Genomic DNA, 17,713 nt, shown 5'->3' with positions numbered 1-17,713 from the left:
GCAGGGCCAGCAGACAGGATTCTGGGGAAAGCAAATTGAAGCCGGAGAACAAATCCTCTTGGTGAAAGGGCTGCAGTTAGACTAAACAGCTGGCAGGGACTCTAAAGCATGTTTGGGGGCTTTCAGGCTGATTCCAATTTTAAACCAACACTCTGGAAAGGAGGCAGTGTGAAAGTTCTGCCTGGAAACAGCCACTGTAAACAGTGTGACCCCTACTGTCTACGTGTTGGTGGGACCAGAAGTAAATAAGAAGACAAGAGATTCTGAAGGTATCTTCGAAAATGTTTCTGGCGTTGAGTTTGATGATGGGTAGGCAAAAGTGGTCATCCAAGGCCAGGTGCCTGTTCCTTCTGGCTAGGGCAGCCTCTGGATAAACCCACCCACCGAGCCTTGGTCCAACCCCGTATCTGTCAGCTTCCTGACAGCTGAGCATCGGCCGATTGCCAGGAGTTCTGTGCTGGTATTTGGAAGCTCTGAGTAGTGACTCTAAAGTGGAGTGGACATCTTCTAAGGGACTCAGAATGTTCTCCAAGTCAGTTCATAATGCACTAGTATCTTTATGGGGAGTGTAAATAAACAGATATGCTTAGATTGAAGTGAACTTCTAGAATTCTTTTATAGGTGTGTTAGTACAGCCAAAGAGTTTGAAGGACATTTTTTTTTTCCCAGGAGGTTGGAAGCCAGGAGGGGAAGCACCAGGCAGGGTGAGATAGGATTACTAGTTCTTGGGAAGGAGAGTGGGGAGGGACACAGTGAGAAGGGGGAGAAGAGGTTGATGGTTTTCTGTGTGTACACAGGGGATCCTGTGTACCCCCTGGTGGCATGATGTGGATAAGCCTGGGTGCTGTGTTATGGATATGGATAAACTGCTCTCGTGTAAGGTCTCTGGCATGCTGGCAGGGATGAGGTGTCTGGAAGGCACTGACCCAGCTGGGAGGGGGCAGGAGGTCACTCTTTAGTCTACTTCCAGGTCCTGCTTGCAGTGCAGCCAATCCTGAAAGAGGAGAGCCTTTCAAACAGGCACTGGCTGAGAAGGCTTAGCTGCTGGACCTTCCTAGAGCTCAGGGAGAGTCTCCCAGAGCAGAGGGCACATGGAAGTTGGTATGGGAAGGCTGTGTTGGCAAGAAGGAAAGGGTCAGAGCTGACAGGATGCTGAAAAGATGGGGCCAGGGGCAATTTCTATTTCTCCAATACAGCAGGACAATTATGGACAAACAAGACATCCTTCTCTAAGCAGGAACAGAAACAAGGACAGACACACAAATCCTTCTCTCTCCCCTGAGCTCAAGTACCAGGTGTTAAAAAAGTTCAACAATACTTCTCCTTCTTTGTTGGCGGAACTCCTCTAGGACACATAGGCCCACACAGAAGAGTAAAATTCCGCTTATCTGCAGGACGCTACTGACCCAGCCACTCACATTCCCCTTTGCCCAGGGCACCTAAGCTTTCCTCCCTGGGTACACCCAAACCCTGGCACACCTGAGCCACTAGTCTCAGTGGTTACTGATGGGTCCTGGGAGGGACGCTGCAACGCCCAGGCGGCTCTTAGGGTCTAGAAATAAATGCCGAAAGGAGCACCTCCTGGCCTCTATGGTCTCTCAGAGGGCACAGTTCAAAACTGCAGCTGTGCCAGTGAGCCCCTGAACCCACTTGGGGAGCGGAGAGAAGACAGGACCGCAGGCTACTCCCCCACACCCCACCAGCCCAGGAAGAGAGGGAACCTGCGCCCCTAGGCATGGCTGCAGGACGCCAGCAATAAGGCAAAGCTAATATGTTACAGAAGGGCAGTGTCAAAGTTACTCTGAAATTCCAGAAAGCAAAAAACTCCTTGGCCCAAGGGCTGGGTGGCTGGTGGGGAGGGGAAGCTGAGGGACAGGCTTCTTTAGGCCACTGTTAAGAGTCCAGCAGCCGCCGGGGGCCTTGGCCAAAAATTTAGAGGAGTCGCATTGGGAATGGAGCTGGATCCTTCACAGTTGTTGAGGGTCCACCTCAACAACTGGGAGGACAGGCCTATCCCAGAGGCAGGGAGAGACAAACCTGGAGCCATGGGGAGTGACATACAAAATTTTATTATTATTATTTATTATTATTTATCATGTGCACAAAAAAGAAAGAAAAGAAGAAAGGAAAGAGAGAAAGAAAGAAAGGAAAAAAATAATAAAAAACGAACCGACACGTTGAAAGTGGCGGAGGACCGGAAGTGTGGAAGACCTTTGGAAGGCCAAGCCTGGGCCTGGGTTCCGCACTCCCGGAGCGCGGCCAGACCCACAAAGCTTTGGATCGGGCCGGGCCTCGGAGTTGGGGACCTTGGTGCCCTCGCCATCCGGCTCCAGCCACCGGAGCCCGACTGGGCGCCGGCAGTGCCCTTGGACTGTTCTCTTTGCTCGCTTTCCTTTTCAAATAAAAAGGCTCGAAGGGAAGAGCGATCTGGGCTAGGACTCCAAGCCTTTTCGGATTTGTTCAAGGATTTTTATTTATTTATTTTTCACTTTTATTTATTTTGTTTCTGTTATTTCGAGTCGTCACGATCCACGGTTGAGGAGACATGCAGGGAGCATCGCCGCTACCGAGAGAGCAACTACGGGGTGGGGCGGGGCGGCCCGGCCAGGCACGTGGGGCGCGGCCACAGAGGGCCAGCCAGGAGGTTGGCTCTGCCACCTTGGATGTAGCCTTGGAGGCCGGGGGCGGGAGGGCTGGACCGAGACAGAGACAAGTGAAGCAGAGAAAGAGACACAGAAGGGGAGAGCAGTAGAGAAAAGGGAGATGAGCAGGGAAGAGATGCGGGGAGGTGAGAGCGAAAACACAGAATTACAGAGAAACAGCCAACAAAACAAAGTCGAGAGGTGTCCACGGAACCATGTCATTTTGCATAGAGATTTCTTTCATAATTTTTTTTTTGTAACGTAAAAAAACGCCCCCCTCCCCCAGGACGTGCTGTGCTTTAGTGGGCGTGTAGCTGTGTCCCCCCTCCCCCCAGCGAGCGGCGACTCTCACAGCACAGACAGCAGGGTGTGTCTACAGGCAGGGCAGGTGGGGGACAGGGGCTCTACGGGAGCCGGGACCCGGCCGAGCGGGGCAGAGAGGGGCTATGTACAGAGGTTCGCCTCCACACCGCGCACACCGTCTTCCACAGAGCCGCCTGCTAGGCTGTTGGGTTCGTTTCCGCGAAGACCGTCGTATTAAATAAGCGTAGACGTTTTCCCCGGCTCCGTTCAGCTCCTGCCCGAGGGAGGGCAGGGGTTTGGGTGGGGCGGGGCGGGCAGCCTCGGCTTTTCGCCTCGGGACAGCTCGCTCGTCAGTTCCCCCGGGGCTCCGACCGGCCGCAGGTTGGGGGTCTGGGGTGGGGACAGCAGATCCCTGCCGGGTAGGGTCAGCGTTCGCAGCCGGAGGAGACTGTTCCCGCGGTGGCCCCCGCGCGGCTGCGCGCTCGGGGCCAAGCCCCGGCGTCTGGGGCGGGCCAGGGCGCGCCGGAGCGGGAGCGAGGCCGGCAGGTGGAGGCGGCGCTGAGGTAGGCCGGGCGGGCCGAGAGCGGTCTCCGTGGGAGGGGACCCCGCGCCCGGGGGAGGCAGCCCAGGCCGCGCTCAGGCGGCGTCCGCCCGCCGGGGGCGCCCGGCCTTGGAGAACGCTGACGCCGCCGCGCCTGACCCTCGCGCCCGGCGCCGCCGCGTGCGGCCCGCACGGACGGAAGGCGGGGTCGGCCCGGCAGGCACGTGGGGTGGGCGGGGCTGGATCGCCCCGGCCCCGCCCCCGCCCCGGAGTCCTTTCCTCAGTGTCCCTCGCTCAGCGTCTCCAGCGAAGCCTCCCGGTGCCCGGGCGTAGGAAGCGGGCTGCCCCGGGTGGGCCCCGCTGATTGTGTGTCACAGAAACGTGTCCGGCGCGAGGGCCAGAGGCGGGCGGGCTCCCGGGCGGCGCCGCGGTCCTGGCGGGCGGGGAGGGGCGCGGGCGGGCTGGGTCCGAGGCTCCCACCTGAGGCTCCGCAGTCCCGTCCGGCACCGACAAGGTGAAGGGCAGGGCTGCAGGGGGAGGGGGCTCGTCTCAAGGTGGGTGTGGAACTGGGGCGGTGGCCGAGAGGCGGCGGGTGGCTTCGGTCCTCCCTCCCTCTGGGGTGGGCGGTCAGACGGGGACGATGTGGAGGCCGAAGCTGTCTGCCTGAAGCTTGATGTGGTCCCCGCGGTAACTAGTGGCGGTCATAGGCAGCGGCAGCAGCGGCAGGGGCGGAGCCCCGTGGGGCGGCACTATAATAATAAGGGGAACCTGGAAGTTAACACAGGAGAAGAATGGGCTGGGTGAGAGGACAAACAGGAGAACAAAACAAAAGGAAAGAAAAGCAAAGAAAAGCCCTCCCCGGGTCCGGCGGGGTCAGGGCTGGGCCCTGAGGCCAGATGCCCAGGAGGAGGGCTGCATTCGCAGGGCGGGAGTGGACAGGACAGGTCCAGCTGAGGAACCGTCGAGGGGTCCAACGGTCACTGCGGCCGAGGGCCTTCCAGCGACCGAGAGGCAGTGGAGGGAAGAGGCAGGAGGCAGGAGTCCTGGCTGGGGTGGGGGATGCCCAGGCCCCGGCTCTGCTCTAATGAGTCTGTCTCTCTGGCCCATCCGGGTACCCAGCACCGGGGTCGTCCAGAGTGGGATCTGTGGGAAACAGCCTGAGCGCCCGATTCGGGAGGGCGGGCAGGCGACCTGCTGAGCCGCCGGCCAGCCAGGTGGCGTACTCACTTAGTAAGGCGGGGTTGCTGAATCTCCAAGCCTCGTTGTAGGCCGTGTACTGGGGATGGCTGTATGGGTTGCCTGAGAATTCGCTCCCTGTGGGAGGGCGGGGATCTGGAGTTAGAGGCGCTCAGCGTGCCCAGCTGGCCGCTTCTGCCCCGTCCCCGCTAGTCCCAGTCTTGTTTGCAGGCAAGGGCGGGTCAGAGGGGAGGCAGCCCGCGCTCTCAGCTCTCTGAGTGGGGACAGCCACCACAGGGCAGTAAGTACCCTGTCCCTGCACACTTGGGCACGGAGAGCTCTGTGGGCAGGTAGGTGCCTGGGCTCTCCTGCGAGGCTGCTGGCTACCCAGGTCTGGCTGTTCCCGCTTATAGCGGGAGCTCACAGTGGACACTTGCTTTAGGAGCTCCACAGTATGAAAGAGGGGGAAGGTGGGGAAGGAAGGCCCCTGGGACACTTTGTCCCAGAAAGTCCTAAGAATGGCATCTCAGCGCTGTGCCAAAGCTAGGCAGGTGGTAGTGGTGGTGCTCTCCTGGGAAATAACTCCTCCCACTTTTCCCTCCCGAGGTTCAGGACAAGGGCCATGCAGCCGGGAAGAAAACTGCAGGAATCCAGTGGACTGCCCGCAGGCCCCAGTAGTGTGTGGTGGAGGACATGGTGGGTTGGGAGCGTTCGGGAGCCGCCTCCCTCCCTCCGGGAGGAGAAAGGCCAGGCCTGTGGGTTTCCCCCTCGCCCTTTCTCCTGTGTGATGACCCCAAACTGTTTACAGTGATCCCTAACCGCGGGTTAAGTAGAGGAGAAGGGGCCCCACTCCAAGAAGGAGCTGGGTGGGGGTGGGGATGCAGCCACTGGAAAGCCTGTTTATTGACGAGGCGGGAAGGCATGCGTGCAGCAGGATAATGAGCTTCTGAGCTCAACTGTGACCAAGAGGAACTGAGCTATCTCCTTCCCCATCGCTAATGAAACAAGTGTAATTTCCTCATCAGCACTAGATTCTGTTTAACGACTCCCCCCTTGCCACCATGAGCTCTCTGCGGCGCCCCTCATCCCCACCTCCCTGAAGACTCCCCACCCCCACCTCCCCACTCTTTCCTCACCCCCCTCCCTAAGACCTCCTCCAGCCTCCACCTGCTCACTGCTGGGATCTTCCTCTAAAGCCATTTATTGGCCCCCCACCAACGCTTCTCCTTGCCTTCTCCCAAGTCTGAGCAGGAATCTCTTCACCTCCAACTCCCCTCAGCCCCCATTCTCCAACACCCTGCAGTGGACTCCCTAGTCTCCCAGCCCCACTTCTGCTTCCCCAGGGCTGGCCCTGATGGATGAGGCCAATCCCCCTTCCTCTCCTCTCCTTCTTCCCCTACCAGTGAGGGTTGAACTTGAGGGCCAGAGCACACAAGAGGGCTAAGAGGCCATGGGCTGCAGCCCGAGAGTCTTGGCCACTTCAAGACAGGAGATTTTGGTGTTTCTGCAGATAAGAACTTCAACTCTCTTTGACCTTCAGCCACCCCCACTCGGGGTGAAGGGTGGAAGTAGCCACCAGGCTTTTAACTCCAAAGCCAAGTCCAATGCCTCTCAGCTAAAGGCTGCACTAGAGTCCCAGAGTAGCACAGAGACCTGTGTCCTCCGAAGAATAGCAGAGTTCAGCTTGTTAGGTCTCTGGTTCCCCGCTGTCCTCCACTCCACTTTGAGACTAGCTTCGTTCTCTCTCTGGATTGGGGTTGGTTTTCCACAGTGGTCTCCTACTCTAGTGTGGTGTGGACCAGCTTGGCTTTGTCTGAATGACTGCCATGCCCCTGAAAATGGTCCTTGGTTCCAAGTTTCCATGGAAACCAGGGCAGGCTCTTCCAAGCCGTGTCAGCTAGCTGGGTTGGGCTTGGATAGGTGGGTGCTGAGAAGGGGCCATAACCTAAAGCTGTGCACACAAGGAAACATTTCTGTAAGTTTCCCCCTCGAGTTGCTTCTAAAAAGCTAAAAGGCCTCTATGAAGAAAGAATGGTTTGTGGGACAATGGTTTGTTGGTTCTCCTCCCACCCCCAGCCTCAGACTGCAGACCATTTTAGCAGCTCACCCACAATTTAGTCACCCTGCCCCCACCCCACAGATGATACGTCTACAGCGCTGTCACCTACCAGGCACCATTCCTGCCAGGGTGGAGGTAGGGTAGCTTCCCTGGCCAGTGGGGGGCACGTGTGGGGGGTAACCAGGTAGAGTGGTGCTCGCCATATCACGACCTGGAAGACACAAAGGGGAGGGGTGAGGCCCAGAAGAGCTGGGCCTGCCTCAGCCCACACCCGGATGCTCCAGGGAGAGGACCTTCTCAGAGAGGAGGGAGCTATGCAGCTGTGTAATGCCCCCCCCCCCCGGGCCTGCAAATGGGTCCAAATGTGTGTGTGTGTTCGAGTGCACATGAACATGCCTGTTTTATGCTGTTGTGTATCTGTACATACATGTATGTCTCCTTTGTGTCTCCCCAATTGCCAATCCAGATGGAGATGGGTGGAGGTGACCTGCTTTTACTTCATGCTTGTTCTCATGGCCCTCTGTGACCCTGTTCTCGTCTCTTCCTTAACACTTGTCTTTCCTTCAGGCTTTGACAAGGCCCCACTACCACCTCTACAAAGGTAGATTCATTATTCTAGCGGAGCCGCTGCTGCTGGGCCTGGCAGGTATGGAGGACAGGAGACTAACCAGTGGCCTATCTTGCTGTGATCGTGGCCTGTCAATGATAGAAAACCATCTCTGAAGTGAACTGGGAACTTTGAGGGCAGGTAGATCAGACCAATAAGCAAAATGTGCCCCGCCCCCACAGCAGCCTCTCTGGAGGCCTCTGTTACCTAGAGCCTAGAGAGTGGGAGACAGGGCTTTCCTTGCTGGGAGCAGGGTGTAGTGGCAAAGTGGACCAATATTAGAGAGACACTTCCATTGGACACATTTATTCTGGAACACAGCTACATGTGACTGGCTTCCCTTCCTTGTCTGCCCCTCCATTTCTGTGAAGGGGACACCTCCCAGCATACCTACATCTTCATGGGCAGCATTTGCTCCTTCCTATCTCCCCCACACACATACACTAGAGCCTGTCCTCTCCTGGGGCCCAAGTGTCTGCTACTGACTCCCTTGTCTTCCTCGCCAGACCATGTCATTCTGCTCCTCTTGCCTCTGCCGACCCTGAGAAGGCAAGGTGTGGCTGGAGGAAGTCATAGCACTTACATCACCTCCCCTACTTGACTTTCTATTCATTAGTTGGTCCTGGTCAGATCCATGGGACTTTCCATGAATATTCCATGGCATCTTTCTTCACCACTGTCCACTTGACATCACCTTCATTCCTCAGACATGTGTGCTTTCTCATCCCCATGTCAACACATCTGTGAAAGGCATCCTTCTCTAGGAACACAGCTACAGCTCAGGCCTCCCTATTTTTGGCCAGCTTCTGAACATCCTCGATAGCTGACCCAATGTCACTCTGAACTCAATAGGAATAAAGTCAGATCCGCCTTCTCCATCAGCCCTTTTGAAGACCTGCCTACAACTTTAGAGCCCTAGCTGTGGCCTTCCAGCCATGGCCTTCCCTTTCTGATAAGCAGCCGATTTACCTCAGCCATTTTTCTTATTTTCATTTCTATTTTCTCTATCACATTTATAGTTCAACTCTCAAGTACTGCCTTTGGTTGCTTCAGTGGTTTTTCTTTGCTTGTATTCCTGCCTCCACAGTCTTCCCTCTTACCAATCTAAAATGTGGCTGCTAACCCTTCTGAAACATTGCTTTCATAGTGCCGCTTCCTTGGAAATACTGCCATTGATTCCCTGTAGGCTACAGTTTGAATGGAGACTGTCCAGACACCCAAGGGCCCCAAGGTACTCAGCCCCCTTTGGCTTTCTTAGCTCTGATTCTCACTGCTGGTTGAGTTGGCTTTCACCTCATGATGTAGAATGCCTGTGCTTTGATGTGACCTTTCCTTCTTTCTTACTCATAGTTTTCTTCCATCTCACAGCCTCAACACTTCCATCCTTCTACTCATGAAGGAAGTCACGTTTCCATGACATCTGTGTTCCACGACTGTGATTATATTGCAAAATACATTATCTGTTGTTTCATGCCAAGGTTTTCATTTTCAAACTGACCATAACTCACTCAAGGGCAGGACCTACATTCTGATCTACCCTGCATAGCTGAGAACAGAGTAGACTCTCAAGAATTACTTGTTGATTCTTACAATCCCCCCCCCCCATTGCATTCACAGCCGATTCCTGGTGGATTATAATGGCTTTCTAATTGTTTCTTATGTGTTGTTCTACTACAGAGAAGCAAAACTAGAACAAAACACGTTTGAATCTTTTTCCTTAAAAATCAATTAAAATGGGCTGAAGAGTGGATCCATGCTTAAGAGCTGCTCTCTCTCTGGCAGCTCTCCCAGAGGACCAAGGTTTTATTCCCAGCAGCCACATGATAACTCACAATGATCTTTAACTCCAGTCCCAGGGGATCTGGGCCCTCTTCTGTCCTCTTTGTGTACCAAGTATGTGGTGCACAGACACAATGCAAACAAATCACTCAATACGAATAAAATTAAAAATCCAAAGAATTGAAAAGAATAAAACAACAGTGGAATTTTTACAAAGATTTTCAGTGATAAGTTTATGTGTGGTGACTCAGCTTTACCATGCAACAGAATGATTTTCTTCTGTTGAGTGCAGCTAATGCCTGACATTGCCTGAAACTCGGCAGACAGAGAAGAACTAGCAAAGAGGAGGTCACTTCTGAATCCCAGGCAGAAGAAGCTAAGCTGCATTTGCTTTTTGTTTGTTCTATTTTGTTTTGTTTTGAGACAGTCTTACACCTAGCCCAGGCTTGCCTCAGACTTGTGATCCTCAGACCCATGAGTGCAGATGTGTACCACACTTGCTCATGTTTACTTTGTTGTAGCTTTTTTTTTTTTTGTATTCTATTGCCAATAAAAAAGTACACATCTCCTGACTGTCTCTCAGTGGATAGGACCTGAAGCGAACAGTGAGAGAAAATACCTATCATTTCCTAGAGAGAAATGAACAATATGGCATTTATTGGTCAAAGAAGAGCTAGGAGAGAAGAGGATTATGGGAGAAATGGAGGTTTTGAAGCTAGAGAGACATATAACTCAGTTCCTCCGGGCCCTGTGATTGTTATATTTACAAAGCAGTCCTGAAACAGAGCACACCTCTCCCTTCCTCCTTTGCCTACTCTCTCTCATGCCTGTCTATTTTTTCATGCTGGGCATCATGCCTCTTCATTAATAACAGAAAAATTGAATGCTTTGAACTTGATCTTCACTGCCATCATTCTTACAACTAGTTGAACACAAATTCCCTGTAACGGAAGGTATTCACAACAAAACCAAAAGCCCACCTATGTACAGAAGAGACAAAGGGTGGCTGGTTCAGAAGTTGTCTCCAGCTAATCCTCTTGCAAAGTTCATGCCCACAGCTATCTTGCCTGCAAAATGGCACATTCAACTTTCAGCAGGTAGAGGCTTTGCCTGCTGAAAGCCACTCCCTGAACAGTTGATTGGAAGGCATATTTTCAAATTCTATTTAAAAAAAAAATCTATCTTCAGGTACAATTTGAAAAAATGTGGGAGAAGAGGCCCCTGGTGAGGAATAAAAATCCTTCAAAATTTCTAGTGTTTGTCATACATATGTGTTTTTTTTTTTTGTAACAGTGTCACCACAACGAGGTTCCTGTGCAGGACCTCTGAGTCACCATGCCACTGCATACCAAGCAAGTTCAATGACTTCATTAGTACCCAGCTGACACCTGAAAAGCAGGGGAAAATTGACCAAAGTCTTGCTAAAGCCATATATTCTCCCGGAACACCATTGTCAATAATGGAAAGCATACAGTGCAGGAAGTTCTCAAATTACTAAGGCCGTCATCCCATTTGCCCAGCAGCGTTCTTTGAGCAAACCTCTGTTAGTGAAGGAATATCAATGGGAAATGGAAGAATTGACAGAGCACTGGTCGCAGCCACTACAAAGAGATGGGCAGATGGGGGTGGTGGCGACTCCCAAACTGTAAGATGGCACAGCCCTCTCCTTTACACGAACAAGCAAAAATCACAGAAACAGGAGAAAGGCCACTTCACAGCAGAGCACATCAGATATAAAATATGTGCCATCCCATGGAAGGCAGGAAGCAGTAAAACATTTGCTTCGCTCACTGACAATGCCAGCAACATAAAAATAGTACCAGGAATCAAACTGGATAAAAACTGGACGCTGCTATGAGAGAGTGGGCATTTCACGTTGCCTATTTGCTTTCTGAGGCTACAAAGCTTTCAAAGATGAGTCTTCCAGATGACCACGCCCTTGCTTTAAAGGTAAAAAGATGGAGACACAGAGGCCTAATTACTCTCCTGTGACTACACGGCGAGTAACTGACAGCACCAACATCAGAAGCCATGTCCATGCCACACTGCCTTTAATGGCAACACGGACCCAGATACTCCCCCAAAAGAGCCAACTGAAAGGAAAAGAAGTTTTCCAACAAGCAAAACCTTATACCATCACATTACAGTTAGGATGAGGCAGGGGAAAAAAAGGGACACTAGGAACGAGCCAGTGCCTGGGCGGTGTGCAGTAAAACCCTATGGGGTGGAGTCCTCGGCTCCTTTGAGAGTGTTCTAACACAAAAGCGCCTCTGAGAAGCGGGAGTAGCGGAGACTCTTAAAGGACCCAGAAGTGTTAGAAGCACTACACGTGATGATGTCTTCGCAGTTCAACTGCAGGGGTCCCTGAAGACTCCAAAGCCAATCTTTGCAGCAGCCGCTCCGCCTGAATCAGGCAGTGTGCTCTCGTCAGGCATTCTTTAGCAAATGGGCCAGAGCAAATCAACTGTTTTGGCGAATTCCAAGTGCAGCCTGTCTTCCAAGTATGGACAGAAGCAAAGTGCCAGGCTTTATGGAGGAATCAGGAAATTTAAGTCAGCAGCTCCTGCTTGCCGCTTTGTCGGCTACTGGGTGAGCTATCTCTTTGCTCCTGGTCTCTAGACTTCGCCAGACAACTGCTGAGTGTGCTAGCCATTGCCTCACTAGTGTTATCGCCTTTAATTCTTTTATCAACTCTATCAGTTGACCTGATTTTAATTCCTGATTTTTCAGATAAGAAACTGACACACAGAGGAACTGAGGATTAAGGTCAGGATCTCACAGCTAATAGACTACAGAAGTATGAGACCAGGGACTCGATGCTGGGATAACATCCCCAACTAGGACGGGCCTAAATACAGTTATTTGCTCTGGGAAAGTAACCTGGGGTCACTAACTTAATCTGTTTTATAAGAGAACATCTTGGATTATCTGTTTCTTTTTCTTTTTTTTACTTTTTGTTGTTTGTTCTGAGACAGGGTTTCTCTGTGTCGCCCTTGTTGTCCTGTAGACCAGGCTGGCCTTGAACTCAGAGATCTGCCTGTCTTTACTTCTCTAGTGCTGGGATTAAAGGCATGTGCCACCACACCTGGTTTAAGATTATTTGTTTCTTGTGTGTTTCAGCTTGCCTCATTTTTTGTGGGGGAGAGGGGGAGGGGGAGGATTTTAGATTGGGCTTTATTGATTTGGTAAGGCACCACAAATATCTTTCATGGGATCCATAAATGTTGCTATATACACCTCTTTCTGAGGAGAAGGTTCATTTCAAAAATTGTATTCTTAGAAGTTTTCATAACTCCAAAATGATTAAGTTATGCTTATGGAAACAAACAAACAAACAAACAAGGGACCCTCTGTTTTTTTTGGTATAAGAAATTGATCTGTTTGCAGCTACTCAAATAACATTGAGTTATTTACAGTTATATAAAACTGTAAAAGAAACAGCAAAATGTAAAGAATCAGGCTCATCTCAAGTGCAGGCTGATGTCAACATTCAGAAGACCAAGGGAATTAATAAGAAGGGGGCTGACCAGGAAGCAGAAATTGCTGCTAGTGATGGCTTTGGCAACTAGGCTTATTGGACACAGATTTATACAGTAGAAGTTATAGCCAAAGAGTTTAGAGATGCTTTTTTTTTTTTTTTTTGGCATCTTTCTCAAAATGAGCATTTTTTTGCTATCCATTTGACACCGTGGAGGACCCTAAGGCCAGAAAACATAATTCTTGTTTTACTCTCCTATCCTCAAGTTTGTCTGCCTCTCATAAGGTAGCAAAAATGAGGTCTTCAAGGCTGGCAGTCTGTGCTTACATCCAACACAAACATTTAAAACACAAGCATATAGCCACTGACTCTTTAATTGCTGCCTAAATATATTTTATCTTGGCATTTACGGGTTGTGCGTAATACACTAAAGCAGTGGCCTCTGAGTCTGTAAACGATGTTTTCAAGAGAGAGGAAAATAGGGTTCTATATATTTCATTTTGGTTTTTCTAAGATTTCCAGACTCTCTGCCTGTGGAAGGACCCACCTGGGCCCCTGTCACTCAGCCCTCGGCTCCAGCAGAGGGGGCTGTGCTCACAGCTCAGGGTGGCTGTCCAGCTGGACCTTTGTCCCAGGGTGTCCCAGGCAGAGATACTAGATCTGCACTGGCTCAGTAAGGTCTGCGGTTCACCCGCAAACATCTGGACACAACTGGTCACACTATTTCCACCCTCTCCCTTCACGCGAGGCCAGCACAGGGCTGTGCACCGCAGCACAGCAGCCAGCATGGAAAGCATTTCCTCTAACTCAGCTGGGCCATAGATGGAACTGCAGCCCCAACCTGAGAGAAGAGGAGCCGGAAGGAAACGGCTCAGAGGTAGGAACTGAGGCTCGGAGAGAAATCTCCAGTCCTCTCCCCAGTTTCCTCCGAGCCCTGTGTTCTCTGACTCCAAATGAAGAGCAGAGCTGAGCCGGGTTCTGGCACTCAGTGGTTGGGCCAGAGACTCAGCGCCCTGGCTCAGCGCACGGCATACCCTCGTGCTGGGTGGGCAGGGGGTAAGCCTGTTTGCACAGTCTCCTAATACTCTGGGTCTCCTAGGTCCTCTCTGGTTTTATTTTGTTCTCCAAGAACGCTGAATTGTCAGCTCTAATCCTTCTGAAAGCGCAGCGTTTTTCAGGCGCTCTGTGTAAGTGAAACCCTAATCCCAAGGAAAACGGCCGCTTAAGCTGCTGGAGCATTAGCCTGCTCTCGGAGCCAGCACTGGATTTCCTCCTCTGCCAGGCAGCCCAGCCGCCGCTGGGGAGGAGAGCGGAGGATTCCAAGCTGAAGGCAGCAAAGCCCTCTCAGAAGGGACAATAGTGGCAGGGCTGCCTCGCAAAGCTCGGGGTTAAAGAAGCCTTGGTTTATTTGTCCTGAGGCGACAGCTAAGGAGGGTCTTCCTGTCACCTCGTAGGTATCTGCTTCTTTGAGAAACAGGTTTCAAGCCTTGCCTTGGTGGCCTTAAGGCCCCTGAGACATTTCTGAGCCATACCTAAGACATTCCTTAGAGATCCACTGTTCCGAATTCTGGTCATTTGGGAAAGGCTGTGCTAGCAGTCTTCTTAGGCTAGCTCTTCTTAGGAAGTGCCAAAGAGCAGAGTAAACAAGCTAAGTGTTGAGGAGCCCCTCTTTGGGCTACCCTAAGCACCTCTAAATATCTGGTAGCATTGTTAAAGGCTCTTCCTACCTCCCTCATTGTGAACACGGCGTTCCCACAGGCAGCCCTCAATAGCCTGAGCTGGGTACTGTATGCACTGAACAGAAGGACCATAGATTTGTGAAAATGTTGTGATTTACATTCCCACCGGCCTGTCTCCCTTATCACCAAGTGAGTTAGGAAGAGTATATGATGAAGGAAAAGCCTGGTTTGTTTGACATGCCCAGCACCAAGAAGTAAGGGTGTGTGTGGGGGGGGGGGGGGGCAAACAAAATACCAAACTATCTCCTATGATGTGGACCAAATTCGAGCTCAGTTTAGAAAGCCATAGGACACTTGCTAAGATTCCCAAGCCCTGTCATCTCCATGACTATGTGTCCCTCCCACTGTCAGGCTGTGTGCTTCTGTCCAGCCCACTCCTGGGGAGGCTGCCCCATCCCTCCTGGGATGGCCGGTAGGAGAAGACATGGATGTATGTTACAAGGGTTTGCCTTCCATTCTACTCTAAGCTGGCCTGCCCCTCAGCCCCAGAGTGGGTTGATGACTTTTCTTTTTGATGTCCTCCCCCTCAAAAGGTAGACTGGATGAAGAAGGAAAGGGAGAGTCCCATCCAATGCCTCCCTCAGCTGCTGGCCCAGAGCACCTGCATATCTGTCACTGTCTCATTGGTATGGAAATGCCTCCATAATTGAATCACAGTGAGGTCTGGGACTTGGGGTCCTTAGGGATGTGCTAGAGGCTAGAGGCCTCCTCAGAGGTAGCTGGAGGAGGCCTCACCTCTTTGCCTTCCTTCTCAGGCTAAACAGAGGTGAAGAGGAGAGGAGAAGCCTTCTGGCTTGGCTGGGTGGCCATGGGAATGGGCTCTCTGACTTGCCACAGTCTGAAGTTGTCCTCACCCTCTTTTTTCAAGGCTGAAGGGAAACTCTGATGTCTGTGCCCTAAATTCCTCCAGATAATCAAGGGCTTTGAGCCAACAGACAAGAGTAGGAGACTCCCAGCCTCCTTCAGAAACTTTTCTGAGCTTTTATTGCCTTCTCCTACCCCTAAGGGGCTGGCCAAGGCCTATGTGTTTATTTTATGGGGGAAATGCAGTTGCATTGGAAGGGGGTTGTTAACTACAGGAAAGGGGAGGTCCCTGGAGGTGCTCAGTACAACTTGAGTAGGAGGGGGGGGTTTCCCAGGGTCCCACACCCCTGTCTGCTGAAGGGCCGCTTTGCTGTCTGTGGAAGAAGTAGGACACATGTGAGCTGCCGAGCTGCACTGAGTTTGTACCAGCGTTGCTTCCTCTGGCTCCAGGGCTCCGGAGTCAACCCTTTTCTCACGCTCTGAACCTGCGGTCCCTAACCTCCCCACTTCTGTTCACAGTTGGCAGTTCCTACCTCCTCTGTCTGCCTCCGCTTTTGGGTAGCACCACAGACCCTTCCAGGACCCGAGGCACAGCTTCTTCGAAGTTTCTCTTGCAACATACACAGGCACATACGGGAGAAGGACCCTGTTCTGGGCCTGAAATCTCTCATATTCAATATTATCCAAAATAAAAGCAAGTCTTATTCTACTGAGAAGACTCTGAATTTGGAGAAGCTAGAAATGAGCTCACCCCTTATCCCTTTCCTTCATTGACCTGTTGGGTCTCTATTATTTGACAGTTGGCTTAGCACTGGGGGAGGGGCTCCTGGGCCTGGAGCTGGGCTGATGTTCACTTTGGGATATTCCATGATAGCTAGTTCTTGAGGGTGTTCATTGTCCTGCTGACTTCCCCTCATGATGGCTCACGAAGTACGGAAATTTTTTTTTATGGTAAGTTCATCTTCTATGGTAGGGTTTTTGTTTGTTTGTTTTTCTCAGTGGGAGTCCTTGCATCTTGGGTCGGGACATACCTTTACAGAGAGGGTTTCACGGTTACAGAGTCACTGCCTGCACACGTCTGTGTAAGTTCTGGCTTGGGGTCCCTGCAACTCTTACGACATGAACTTGGACCTAGATCTCCCTCTGGGCTGTCATGTCTTTTGACATGTGCCTCTCTCCTTTGTTTGCCTGGGTCCCAGAGCCTGTGGCCCTCCCGTTCCTGGACAGTGTTGTCCCTGTCCCATCTCTGTTTCTCTTGGGTCCAAGATCACACGTGCCCTGCCTGGTGCATTGCACCTCAACCCTCCTGCACTAGGTTTACCTCCGTTTGAGACCCTCAGGGTCTCACATCCTGCTCTGACTCCTGGCTCCGGAGCCAGCCTGGCTGTGCACTAGCTGTTCTGCTGTTACGTTTTACCCAGCTCTGTTGTGCTAAGCTCAGCCCCTGTGTCTGAGTCCTCACGCCATCCCTGCCACACCTCTGACTACAAGGAGGGTGAGAACTGCTTTGGCACAGGCTTGCCTGGTGCTTGGTAGTGATGCCTGCTCGAGGCCAGAAGCCCATTCCATGCAGCTTCTCTGCAGACACATGTGTTCCTCAGCTTCTCAGGGGAAGCACTGGGGCTATGAACTCCCTTCGGCACCATCTCAGCCCATGGTTTCCCCAGAAGGAAACTTGCTCTCTGCTGTCGAATAGGCTTTATCCAAGCCAGGACACTCTCTAATACTTCAAAAAACCACCCTCCCCTGCCCCCACCAGTGACTTTGAGCATCCCAGAACTTGTTTTCATCTTTTCCTCCCAGATTAACATCACTGCAGGTTTCCCTATTGCAGCCTGGGCCAAGACCAGAGAGGAAGCCATTGGGGAAATACGGGCTCTTGTTGCTTCCAGTGATGGGGAACTTAGGAAATGAACGATACAGCATGTGGCCCAAGAAGAGGCCTCTCTGTAGAGTCTCAGACCAGAGGGTCTGTGGAACACTTAAGGGTGAAGGGCTATTCTCCTGTGGGGCTTTGAAGAGGATAAGAAGGTGGTTAAAGGCAGCTCCAAGCGACCACCCTAAAGAAGCCTGAGGCCTCTTCTCCCATCTAGTGGGTCCCATTTTCCTTATCACTTAGTTGAGAGTCGGCTCTGTTCCAGACCAGCAGCCTAGAGCAGTGGGCTGGAGCAAAGAGATGCAGCTGAGCTAGAGCAAGCCAGCGGTGGAGGGGAGAGTGGGTGATAAATTTAAATAACCAGCTTGACTTGGCAGCTTGCTGAGTTGTGATGCAGTGAAATTAAAATCTCGGCAGAACTTCCAAGCACTGCCCCGAGAAATCGGTATCTTGCTTCGGTTCCCTGCTGGAAGCTGGGTGGGGAGGCTAACCGGCTGAGCCCTAGCCTGCAGCAGCCACCCTTGCCTGCCATGTGATTAGCTGTGTCCTGGCCCACTGGCTCCCCCTCTCCCTCCACACAATAGTCCAGGCGCCTGTCTCCTCTCAGTCCTGACCTTGTGGAACAGCTGTATCAAGTGGCTGGTGAAGTTTGAAATCAGCCTCTAGTGCCAGGAGGTGGCAGGAATATCAATAAGGTCTGGCTCTTCAG

At 52.0% G+C, this 17,713-nt stretch overlaps 1 protein-coding gene across 13 annotated transcripts in view; it reads right to left on the bottom strand.

Moving 5' to 3' along the window:
* Positions 1-2,055: 2,055 nt before the first annotated feature.
* Pax2 (paired box 2) overlaps positions 2,056-17,713 on the bottom strand; it is an 88,071-nt gene continuing 72,413 nt past the window's right edge. For 9 of the 13 annotated variants that reach the window (XM_021649623.2, XM_021649630.2, XM_060390285.1 and 6 more), the window contains 3 exons: positions 6,831-6,932; positions 4,714-4,800; positions 2,056-4,235 (listed from right to left, as the gene is read on the bottom strand). In XM_021649623.2, coding sequence (XP_021505298.1) covers positions 4,114-4,235; positions 4,714-4,800; positions 6,831-6,932 — 311 coding nt within the window. In that variant the 3' untranslated portion in view covers positions 2,056-4,113. Of the gene's footprint in view, positions 4,255-4,713; positions 4,801-6,830; positions 6,933-17,713 lie in introns of all 13 variants that reach the window. The other 4 variants (XM_021649637.2, XM_021649645.2, XM_021649659.2 and 1 more) reach the window with 1 other exon arrangement.

This window comes from Meriones unguiculatus, chromosome 1 (genome assembly GCF_030254825.1).
Source record: "Meriones unguiculatus strain TT.TT164.6M chromosome 1, Bangor_MerUng_6.1, whole genome shotgun sequence".
Classification (NCBI taxonomy): domain Eukaryota; kingdom Metazoa; phylum Chordata; class Mammalia; order Rodentia; family Muridae; genus Meriones; species Meriones unguiculatus.
This window is presented reverse-complemented; position numbering and strand designations above follow the sequence as displayed.